The sequence below is a fragment of the Propithecus coquereli genome, unplaced genomic scaffold (genome assembly GCF_000956105.1).
Source record: "Propithecus coquereli isolate 6110/MARCELLA unplaced genomic scaffold, Pcoq_1.0 Scaffold329, whole genome shotgun sequence".
Taxonomy (NCBI): Eukaryota; Metazoa; Chordata; class Mammalia; order Primates; family Indriidae; genus Propithecus; species Propithecus coquereli.
Window position 1 is genome coordinate 2,414,924 of NW_012148941.1, and position 12,645 is coordinate 2,427,568.

General features: G+C 42.0%; 1 protein-coding gene across 1 annotated transcript in view; it reads left to right on the plus strand.

Moving 5' to 3' along the window:
* The first annotated feature begins 9,341 nt into the window (after nucleotides 1–9,341).
* PERP (PERP, TP53 apoptosis effector) overlaps nucleotides 9,342–12,645 on the plus strand; it is a 14,737-nt gene continuing 11,433 nt past the window's right edge. Inside the window, exon 1 of the mRNA XM_012650487.1 lies at nucleotides 9,342–9,858. Within this exon, the coding sequence (XP_012505941.1) occupies nucleotides 9,645–9,858 (214 nt within the window). The 5' untranslated portion in view covers nucleotides 9,342–9,644. The remainder of the gene's footprint in view (nucleotides 9,859–12,645) is intronic.

Sequence of the window (12,645 nt, forward strand, 5' to 3'; positions counted from 1 at the left end):
TCAGCCTAGCTCACAGCAACCTCAAACTCCTGGGCTCAAGCAATCCTCCTGCCTCAGCCTCCCGAGTAGCTGGGACTACAGGCATGCGCTGCCATGCCCGGCTAATTTTTTCTATATATTTTTAGTTGTCCAGCTAATTTCTTTCTACCTTTAGTAGAGACGGGGGTCTTGCTCTTGCTCAGGCTGGTCTCGAACTCCTGACCTCAAGCGATCCTCCTGCCTCGGTCTCCAAGAGTGCTAGGATTACAGGCGTGAGCCACTGCGCCCGGCCTTATGGTTCATTTTTTAACCACCTCAACAAATAGATGAAAACACTGATGTTCAGAGAGGCCAAGTCTCATGGGTGGCATTGACAAAGTCACTCATTCATATATTCATCAAACAATTGTGTAACACCTGCATGAGAACAGGTGCTGAGGATACAAAGACGAATAAGACACCGTCACTTTCTTCAAGGATCTCACAGTCTAATGGGGACATAAAAGCGATTATTATAAGACAATGTGATTAGTACCTATGCTTCCAGTGTTTGGGAGCACCAAGGAATAACACATAGTTACCTTAGACTAGGAGAAGTAACATACAGAATATGCCAGGAGTCAGGGAAGCTTTCTTGGGGGACATGTGGTCTGGCACCAACCTTAAACGATCAGTAGGAAGTGCACAGGCAGGGGCCGGGAAGAAAAGTATTCCAGAAATAACATCAAGAACAAAGCAAGAATAGTACTGTGTGTGAGAGAAATAAAAACCACTGGAGAACAGGGGCCAGGCAGGGGGCATTCATCCATCACTTTTAGGAAGCTCAGACTTAACCACAGAGGGAATAGAGAACCAATGAGCGGCGCATGGAGTGTCAGGGTCAGATTCACAGTTAGCCGCGTCCTTGTAGCAGCCTTATGGAAGAAGGACCTGGGAGCGGGGAGTGCTCCATTAGGAAGCAGCTGTGGCAGTGAGGGCAATGACCTGGGTAGGGGTGGTGGGGGCAGAGCAGACAGAGTCTGGATGGCAGAAATATTCGGGAGGTAATGTAGGTGGCAAAATTTTAAATGACTGGATATAGAGTGCGAGATAAAGAAAGAGTCAAGGATGACCTTGGGGCTTTAATGTTGGTGACCAAGGTGATAGAGTTGCTACAGAGGCTACAGAAAGAAGATTCTGGTTTAGCAGAAGGGAGGGCAATTTGAACACTGTACTGGTTGAGGTTAAAGTGTTTGAAGGAGAGCTCAGGGGGCGCCATCCTGCCGGAAGTCGGATATAAAATTTATTGAAGCATAGAGGAAGGGTGCGTGCTAAAGATATATATTTGCAAGTCATGAGTCATAGATAGGAGGTGAAATCATGAAAGTGATATAACACACACACAAAATGTATAGAAAGACAAGAAGAGTAGTTCAAGGAAAGAACCTCAGAGAATATAATACTTGGTGGGGGTGGGGGGCAGAGGAAGACTAGTATGTTAGGGAGAAAGGGAAGGTATGGATAGAGAACCAGTGAGAAAGGAAAAAAAAAACCCAATCCCTGAAAGCTGATTGTTGGCCTGGCAACCAATAGCTAGGCCATGATGATCCTACTCTGAGCATAAAGAATTTCACAAAATATCAACATCAGACAGGTCACTCTATAATTATGATAGAACAAGACAAAAACAAGGCCACTCCATAACCATATCTGAACACAGAAAAAACAAAACCACCATGCAAGCACAAAATAAGATATCCCTTTCTTGACATAACAGAATACAATATCCACCTTCTTGAACCCTCACCAAAACCACCTAACATAAGTCTAAGTCTTACTACTGGCCCCTCTTGTGTTAGGAGACATTGCCAACGTTCACCCTGGTATGCAGTCGCCCTCGCTGCAGCAAGTTAGCAAACTTCATTTTATTTGACCATAGGTATGTTCCTGGTGGTCTTTGAGCACTGGGCTTTAACATCTTTATAGAAGCCAAGAGAGGAGAGTTTCACAGAGGGAGAAGTCAAAGTATCTACTGAGACAAAGAGGAAAAGGACATCTATTGAATTCCACAAAGGTGAACTCACTGGTGCCCTTGGTGAGAGCAGTTTCAGTAGGATATTGGGGACAGAAGCAGTGGTACGAGCTTACTACTAGCTTGAGAGGTCTGATTATGCATATTTCTTCCTAACCCTTGTTCAGTGGCATCAGGTTGGTATCTTGAAATCAGCCATTGGGGTAGTATTTATACCATGGAAATTGGTAAATGCTACAAATTAAGGATTTTTTTTTTTTTTTTTTTTTTACTTTGGAAAGGTGGTTGTTAAACTTTTACCTTCACACCACTTAGTAGAAGAGAGATTACAGTAGGCTGAGAAAGGATTAGGAAGTGAGAGAGTGGAGATAACTAAAAGTTCACATGAGCAGGGGAGAAGAGAGATCAAATAAGGACAGAGGGGAAACAGAGTCAGCAAGAAGTAGAACTCAGGCTGCCTGGTTTTCTGCTCAGTGCTGCTTCTGCACCATGCATGCTAGGAGGGGAGCCATGGCTCCTCCACAACAGACACCAAATAAAGTTGTTTCCTCTGTGTGTGTGTGTGTCTGTGTGTGTGCACTACACATTGGGGCACCTGTGTGCACATGCAGCACACATATGCACATGCACACCTGTGTGTAGGGGAGGTTGGGAAAGAAAGTGTGGCGTGGCTACAAGTAGGATCTAGTCCATATTAACGAACCACCTCTGACAGCTGTAGATGCAGGAATGAGTCTCTTGGAATAATGCTATGACCACTTATTTTGATGTGGGCTGTTTAAATCCCTGACCCTTTAAATTATCAACTTGTAAGTGCACTGTTTTCTTGAGGCATGTCTTTAACTGTTTTAGAAACAAAATTAAACAAAAATGCCTGCCGGTCATATGTTAGAGTAGCCCTGTTAAGAAAGAATGCTATTGCTTTGTTTACTAGTGAGACCATGGGAACTTGTACGGACTAGGAGAAGGGGCTGGCAAGATGCAAGGTCTGAACTATTCAAAAGGGTCTTATAAAGAAGTGGCCGTAAAAAACCTTTCATTGCACAAAGAATTCTATAATGTAAAATGGACATACACTGACCTGTTCTGTTTAGAAATCAGTTAACAACGTCATAAAATAAACGACAGGGCTCAGCTACACCCCAGGCCCAGGCAAATGTTCTTTGGTTCTAGGCGTCAGCCATATGGTATGATGGCCTTTCTCAATGACTAGCTTTTGTTTTTTGCTTTTTTAAAAAAAAAATCTTATGTAAGCCATTTAATCTTTTGGAATGTCCAATCCTTCATCTCTAAAATGGAAATAGTAATACCTAGTCACAATATTGTTATGTGGCACGGATTGCATGCTAAGCGTTTACAAAGTGTCAGGGTATCGTGTGTTCAAGCGCAGATTCAGGGTCAGAGAACCTGTGCTTGAATCCCGTCTTTTCTACTTGTGACAAAAATGGTCAGCTTATGACATCGGAAAACTTACATAACCTCTATGAGCCTCATCTTCCTTATCTGTAAGATGGAGATAATAGCAATGTCTCTTTCATAAGGTTGTAAAGTGAGATAATATTTGTCAAATTCATAGTATGGAGTTTGGTATAGTAAGTACTCAGTAAATGCTTGCTTCTATTATTGGAATCAAGTACAAGTGCTCTTGAGAAAGGATTGTCACAAAAACATAAAGCAGGCATAGCCAATTAGAGAAGGGACTGGGGACAGATATTGCCTCTTGTCCCTCAGTATCTGAAGGACATTAAGCAGATGTCAGACACCACGAAATTCAAGACATCAGAGCAAGCATTTTGGCCATCCACTGGAAATGCAGAAATACCCAAATTCTCAAACCCAAATGTATTAGAAATGACGTATTAAACATAATTTTAGATTCCACTGGAAGATTACTCAGGCACAGGCTTTTCTGCCCAGAGTAGGGAAGTCCTTCCATTATGAAATCACTTCCTGGTGAAACAAGAACCAAATGTAAATCAGCTACAAGGCAAACATAGCTGATCCTGCAAAGACAACAATGGAATGTAAATCTACTAACATCTCATTTACAAATACAGGCCCAAGAGATGAGAGACTTCTCTGCAAACCATGGCCTCAAAAAACTATCTTGACTTAAGGAACCATAATCAAATGAAAGGAGTCAGCCTCTGTAATTTACCTAGGAAGACTAATGGCAAGGACCACATCTTCAGTAGCTAATAAAGACAAAAAAGGAATGGAATGAATAATACACAAATTAAATGCTGACACTGAAGGTCTGATGGCTTCGGCAAAGAGAGGCATGCTGGTAACCACGTTTGTAGAGAAACGACAGTGAAGTTTGATATTAAACAGATCCCCTGGTCTCTCCAAGATGGCAAATATTTATTTGTATTTTTTATCTTAAAAGTATACTATATAGTAGGTAGATTTTTAAAATAAGGAGTGGATATTAATGCAGATGTCCAAATATCAAAGATCAACTGAAATTAGTGTTGGTTACATTGACAGTTCCATTATTTATGGGAAGACTTCAGAGTGTTTGAAAATTTATTTTAACATGACACTGGTATTAGCGTGTTGAATCTCCTTAAGGTAGAATTTTAAGTCTTTTTATCCATAGGTCTCTATCTGGTTTTAGAGGAAAGGCAGAATAGAGCCACCTTTCATAGACACACAATTGCCCTGAAACAGTAACTCCAGTGGCTTGTAGGAACCAACTCACTCTAAAAGAAGGAAACTGTATAATTTTAAAAGTCATATCAATTTGTAGAAAACTGGCTCTGCCATAAAAGTTGGTGTTTTTATTTGGTACTCAAATGAGATTTTTGCAGTGAAAGTTATTATTGAAGTGATATACGATGGCAACAAAAACACCATTGCATCGCATGACTAAGCACCGAATTGATTTGCCAGCAGTTGATAACTTGGTAATGGTATTACCTTTCTCAGATGTGTCTTTCTAAAAGTCTCCATGAGTTAGAATGCTGACTCATGGACTGGTTATGTTAGCTGATGGTCATTACCTGAAAAGAAAAATAAAACACCTTAAAAATACTTAGAGCCATTCCCAATCCCGTGTCTTCAACAGAGGCATTCGCTTCATCTGGAAAGCCCTCCCCTCCTTTCTGCCTTGTGCATTGCTGTGGTAAAGGCCCACCTCCTCAGAGAAGCCTTCGATTGCCTTCTGTGGCTCACTCTAGCTACGCAGGTGTTTGTCTTTTGTCCCGAAATGGAAATATTATCCAATAACAAGTGTTGTCCATCTAGCAATGAGCCACAGAGCTCTGTTCCTTTTCCCAATGGTGTCAGCAACTTGTATGAGTCTACGGAAGACATGTCCACAAAACGAGAAGCTGAAATGAAGAGCTAATGTATTGACTAAAATCAAAGATTGATGAAGATGCTGGCAGGCCAACACAATGGTGATTCTAACGATGACATTGAACAGAGATAAATCTGATTATGCCATATGAAAAACATTAATATATAATAGGAACGGCACAAGTAAACACATCTTGGGGGTTTTAGTTAAGCACAAGTTTTCCATCATGTATATCTGTGTAGATCAATAACCAAAGAATGCATACCTGGACTCTAGTACTAGAGGTGTCACATTTGACCTGAGGGTGATAAAAGTTCTCCTCCTTCAGCACTGCTGAAATCACACCCTGAGTGCAGGGTTTAATTCTGAGCACCACATTTTATAAGTGATATTAAAATCTAGAAGTTGTGCAGAGAAGAGCCAAGATGTTGACAAAGAAACTGAAAAATGTCGAAATAACAGCAGATGTTTAGCCAGCCAAAGAGAAGAACTGCAGAATAAACGGAGGAACAATTAGTCTCCAACCAATGTCAGAAGACTTATTCTGTGTCTTGATGATCTCAAGGGGGAAAATCAAGGGAGATTCAGCTGAGCTAGAATAAGGATGACAATTTTAACAAAAAGACCTTCCAAGAGGAAGAGTGTTCAGAGATTCTCTGAGTTACTTTACATCTAGACCAGATTCTCATGTTTATATGACAGGTGTTTATTGAAATCCTGTTATGTTCCAGGCACGGGGTGCTGTGGACACAATGGTGAGAGGTAACGCACAACATTTTTGCCCGGGTTGAATTTACAGTGCAGTGGGGGTAAATAAAAATTAATAAAAATAAATGTGTAATTAAAATTGTGAGCAAAGTTTTAAAGGAAAGACACACAGGGCATTGAGGACATGTAATGGGAACTTCATCGAGTTGGGATCAGGAAAGGCTCCCTGCAGAGGTGACATTTTGCTGATATCAGTAGGTGTTCACCAGGTCAGAGATGCAAGAGTGGATGGGTGAGGGAGAGGAGGGGAAACCTGGGCTGGTGTCTACTGTATTTCCCACAGTCACTGTTAATTTACACAGGACATACTTGATTTCTTAGATTTTAGCTATTGGTTCTAACTCAGGTCCACATTATTATCACGGACTTTCAATGGTCTATAACTATCAAGCTATATCATTAATATCAAATGTGAAAAATAAGGTCCTACATCTTTGCCAAATGGTTGACACTAGGAATATTTGTCCCATCCAGAGAAGACTCAAACACTCCGCATCCACTGGAAGGTACTTTATCCGTGGACTCACTGGACAGCCACAAGAGAACCATATCAAAGGCCTAAGGGTCCTACCAGATATGCCCAGAACATTAGCAGGAGGATCATTTCACTACAGCTTGGGAGAGAACTGGTAATAGGTTGGATGTTTACAAGTTCAAGAAGGGAAGAAAGAAGAAAATATTTGAAGAAATATGTCCCAAACTCTTGTGAGTTATTACTGCAGTTAATAGTGCCGTCTCTGGTATCAAACTGCGAGGGCTGAAGTCTGGCTTTGCCACTCAAAGCCTGTGTGGTCTTGAGCAGTTACTTAACCTGTTTGTGTCTCAATTTTCTCAGCTACAAGAAGATGATAGTACATAACCTCATAAGGTAGATGTGAAACACTTACTGGCACATAGTAAACTCCCAGCAAATGTTAGTTAGCTATTGCTATTATCATTATTATTATTACTACTATACTTTCTCTAAATGGAAGATTAAAACAACTACAAATTCTTCTTAAATTATATATTTGTGTATTTTTGTTTCCAACAGTCATAGATTTTATAACCATGATAACCCAAAATTTTAAAAATAAAACCTTTTTCTTTATGTTGATGGTTTCATGGGTGTGCACTTATCTTCAAACTCATTAAAATGTATATGTTAAATATGTACACCTTTTGCATGTCAGTCATACTTCAATTAAAAAAACAAAAGTTTTTCAAGTTACGTTTTTTGTCAAGTGCTCTGCAATCCCTATGGTATCCAGCAGGGGGGACTCTCCAACTGTCTACCATTCACTATAATCCATTTTATGACTATGGCTAGGATGAATGATTGTCTGAGATAATTTAGTGAATCATAGTTGGCATTCATAGATAGAATTTACCCTTGATAAACATGAGAATTCCCTCTTTTCAATCTTATTAAAGTGGAAAACCTTTGTGAAAACCATTGTCATCGTCATCATTAAACCTTACATCATGGCTTAGGATATGCGGACACTATGCTGAGTGGACACTTTCTATAATGTGAAGGAGCTCAGGAAATGTCACCCCAAAATATGATCCCTTTGTATAAAGAATCTGAGAATAAAGATTATAAACTGAGGCACAAAAAAGTTAATTAACTTGCCCAATGTCACACAGCTAATATTAGAAAGAACCTAAACCTGAACTATCTGGTTTCATAATCTGTATCATGTGTTAGATACATTGTTTTTGGAACCCAACCAGGGTTAGTGTAGTCTCTTCCAGAAATTCTAAAGAGCTACTCTCCTTGCATTCACCTCAGCATTAATGAGCTCTTTTCCTCAAATCCATTGGCAACAGTTTCCTTGGAACAAGAATAAGAAGTTGTATCTAGTTCAAAATTGTTCAGAGATACCAGTAAAACTCTCATTTTGTCTGAAACCACTTTGCTTATGATCAGCACTCTAACTCTATTTGATTGTAAGATATTTTCTTGCAAATATATTATAAATAGCTAATTGCCCAAATATTTTCATTACTTTTGAAAACCCTTAGAACATAAATCTCACAATTTTCTTGACACAATCTGCACAGCATGAAGTTAACTTTTGCCAGAATACCTCCTTGTGTTATTCTTTGAAAGTGAAAATACTTGCCTCTAATGAAAATATATGAACTTGGTTTCTGTAAAACTTGATTTATGTAAAGTGCAGGCTAGGGAAATGATTTCATGTGATTCCAGACGCTCACTTTCTCAGTTCTTTTAGTTTATTCATCCTCAAAAATTGCCAGAAAACTGCATAAGACACAATAGTATTCTGTTTGTATTGAGAATACCAAATTGAAATACAGAGGATTAAATTTTAAATATTGTTAAGTATTTCCCACCTCTTTTATATCAAATTAACGGAAAGCGTAGGGGATTCAGAAGAAATCTTTGGAGGTACAGGGTTAGATGTGACCCCCATTGGATGTTTCAGGGGTTTGGCCAAGGCTACTGTGGGGCCTGACACTGAGAACTTGTTTCTCCTCAGCACCACACCTGGCTGCCACCCCACCCTGCCTGCCACACCTGGCTGCCACCCAACCCTCTCTGCCACACCTGAGGAGTAACGACAGTGACAGAAGCTGTCCCAGGACACTGAGGGGTGGGATTTTAGATGCTGGTTGCATGCTGACATACGATTTTTATGCGGAGAAACCTCAAAATGGTAAATGTAGAACAGATAAAGTGGGGTTTAAAAAGGTAGAGATTTGTGATGGGGAGCAGACTGGAGCAGAGACGACGTGACATTATCTGGGAAAGCCAGAGGCAGTGCTTCTAAGATGAAGAGAGCATTTGATAAACTGTGTTCATTCATCAAATTCACTGAGTTCCCCTCATGACCCGGACCCAACGCCTAGACACCAGGGACACCCAGATAAATAAAACAGGGCCTCCGCCTTCAAAATGCGCACAACCCAGCGAGAAAGCCTGGCATGCAAACAGATGAGAGCAGGAAGGGAGCAACGGTCCAAGGTGCAAAGGTGGAGGGAGCCCAGGAGGAAGTGACCTCTGCCTGCGGGGCTGGGGACGGGCTTCTGCGTTGGGGCGCACGCGTGCAAAGGAGCGCAGCACTGAGCCACAGGCGCCGCTGGAAGACCCATCTCAAACTGCTTGAAACCCCAAAGTGGCGGTGTTGACAATCACGCCACTACCAGACATCGGGGCGCCTGTGTAGCTGGCGTTGCGCAGGTGAATACGCTGGCACGGGCAAGCGCGGAGCAGGCAAACGTGTGCGGAGAGCCCGGGCGGGAGGGAACGGCGGCTCCGGGGAAGCGCAGGGTCCGGGGGCCGCCTGCCGCAGCCCGCCCCGGGCGGGGTTAAGCTCCGCACCCGGTGTAACCCGAGCCCGGCCTCGTTTGCCAGCGGCCCCGCCCGCCCCGCGCGCGCCCCGGCCCGGCCGGGCAGGTCAGGGCGGGCGCGCTCTGAGTCACCGGATTCTAGGTGGGGCCGCCCCGAGCGGCGTCCTCCCGGGAGCCGCCTCCCCGCTGCCTCTTCCCTTTTGTCGCGGCGCCCGAGCTCGCGGGCCACTCTCCGCCGCCGCCCGTGCCCCGCGCGCTCCTCTGCTCCGCGCCGCCACCGTCGACATGCTGCGCTGCGGCCTGGCCTGCGAGCGCTGCAGGTGGATCCTGCCCCTGCTGCTGCTCAGCGCCATCGCCTTCGACATCATCGCGCTGGCCGGCCGCGGCTGGCTGCAGTCGAGCGACCACCGCCAGACGTCCTCGCTGTGGTGGAAATGCTCCAGCGAGGGCGGCGGCAGCGGGTCCGAAGAGGAGGGCTGCCAGAGCCTCATGGACTTCGGTGAGTGCCTACCCGCCGCCGCCTCCAGGAAGCCCTCGGGGCCGCACGCAAATGGCCCTAACTTTAAAAAATGTCTGTTTAGAGCGAGCTTAGGCTCGTGCATCCAGCCTGAAACAAGTGAAGCAGCAGCAGCTTTGGGTGGCCAACACCAGGCTCAAAACCGGGAAAAAAAATGGCCCTGGTTCAAACGATGGCTTTTTTCATAGGATTTGACGGTTACGTGCAAAAGATTATTTCGGCCATTGCAAAGGTTTAGTAAAAATAATGAACGAAGTATATTTTCTTGGAGATCTCCTGAAATTTCTTCCCATTCCCCTTTTTCCTCCTATGTTTCTTATGATTAAAAATATAGGTATTAAAATAACTTGCCTTCCCTAATATCGTTGGATTTGTTTAACTTGATCTAACTGAGAAAAACTTTTTCCATTAAAAAAACCCTTTCGGGCACTTTTAGCAGTTACGATTTCAGTAGATACTTCAGTTTTTTTAGCAGTCAGGCTAGTTCTTGTTAGCTCTTGTTCGAGGGAGTGTTCTTTTGGCTTAGGCATGGCATTGCTGTTTAAAAAACTTAATTATTTTAATCTGATTTGAAATCTAAAAAGCAAACACATCCTCTACACCAGTGAAGTGAAGCTGAGCCGACAAATTGAATATTTGCATGGCAGATGGAGGACTGTGTTCTATTTTTCCAGCATGTGGGAGGCCTCGGTGCTTGACTGGTTAATACACAGGACTGGAAAGGAACAGCTCTTGTCTGAGAAGGCATTTTCTTTCACAGTGGGGTACCCTCCTTGCTTTGGGGTGGTATGAGTAAGAGCTGGGGTCTATTGTGATTAGCAATGTGTGTGGGGGTGGAGGTGGAGGGAAGTGTGAGCTTAATCAAAGCTTAAAGCCAAAAGGGGTTTTACCAACTGAGTTTAAAGAAAGCTACCCTGTCCTTTTTTTCCCCTCGTTACTACCATGGTCTTGATTCTTTCTCTGAAATGGTGCACAGCTTCCAACTAAATCCCATTTATCTGTGGTTCTGGGGTGCTGTATCTTATCTGTTGTGGAATGGTTTGGAAGTTGCCACGATGAACTTTCCCCCAGAGGGAAGCCTGTCCTCTTTAGGCGGGTGTTAAAATGTAAACACTGAACGGTGAATTCCAGCTTTCCTTGAAGTTTGTGTTTTTCTTCTCTGAAAACACATACAAACACTTAGCCTGCCGGATTTGTATTATCCCAAGTCTTTTAGGTTTTTAAAGGGAATTAATTTGCTTGAAATAATATATCTTCTAGTTAAAGTGCATTTGAACTCAGTCTCTACTAGGGGACAACAGGTCTGCGTCTGTGTTTTTTAGCAGACTTTGATAATTACACTTCAAAGACTAATACAGACTAGCACTGTTGGCTAGTTTTGCCTTACAATTCTAGAAATTCGTGTAGGAAGTAGGAAGGCTAGTACGCCTTCGGGAGGAGGGTACTGGCAGAACCATGATCAGTACCATTGCTGGGACGTGATTTGGCCTGCAAGGCTCTAGCTGTGACCACAGCGCTCTTGTGAAACACGCACAATGCCTTTTTTATTTTCTTGACTTGCAGTATGAGCTCACCTTCTTAGGGTGTGTCTGTCCCATCCTCAGACTGTATAGTGCTTTGCATATGGTAGACAGTAAACAGGTTTTATTTCTTAGTTTGCTTGATATTTTAATTAGATAGAAGTGTAAAACATTAACTTTTTTCATTGTAAAGAAAACAGTGATCTGATCCAGTCTATAGTTTATGTTTCAATTTGATACAGAAATTGGTTTTGGAAAAAGTCGATTTTTCAGGTGAATCATGAAAAATCTATTACTAACTTCATGATGCAGCATGACTGCATTTCATCAATGGGTGGTAGTTTTAACATCTCAATTTAGTTATTCCTCTTACCTTCGCAAAGGTAACTAAGTGCCAGTAATGCATTAGACACAGTTCTTGCTCAAGACCTAGAATCAAATCATAAAGCCAGGATCTGCTGTCATGGGGCGGCCATGGTAGGAAGACAACAGATATGAAGCCACCAGAAGAGATGGCTTATAGTCAGAGATGAGTTTAAATGCTTATTATACTTCACCCCTTCTTCACCTTGCACTATTGGCTAGTTTTGCCTCACAATTGTAGAAATTTGTGTATTCCTACATAGTACGTCGATTATCTGGGCATCTCTGAACTTTTTGTAGATTTTAAGGTAGCCTCAGTAAGGCCTTGCTAAAAACAATACATTTACACGAGCTTGTAAAATGCAGTAAGCAGTTTACATATACTCTCACATATGTACAAACACTCAGTATCCTGTGTAATGGGGTAAGGTTGAAGGCTCTGATTAAAATTCTCTGTGTCAATATAGAGAATTGAGTGTGTATATCCTTTTTTTAAAACTTCTTGATGTGTACTAGGAAACAAATATTTTAATTTACCATTGTAACTATTTTAAGAAAGTAGACCTTTTTATTACAAACTGACTATCTCTTGTATTAGTTGATATTCATAACATTAATATCTTCATTTTGGTAGTAAAGACACAGGTTATTCCTGGCAAGTATTGACAATAATACTAAAGAATATGGACATTTTCATAAAAGTAAATAGTTCCTTAGAACTATGTAAAAATAAGAATATTATATTCTTCATCATTACAGACAGTTTTTAAAGAATTTCAGATGACCAAATTACCTCATTTTTTCTCATAAGTGAGCTAAATTATTCGCTGAATATTTTCTTTAACATGATGGTAACAGCTAAATTAACACCTAGCTTAACAGATAC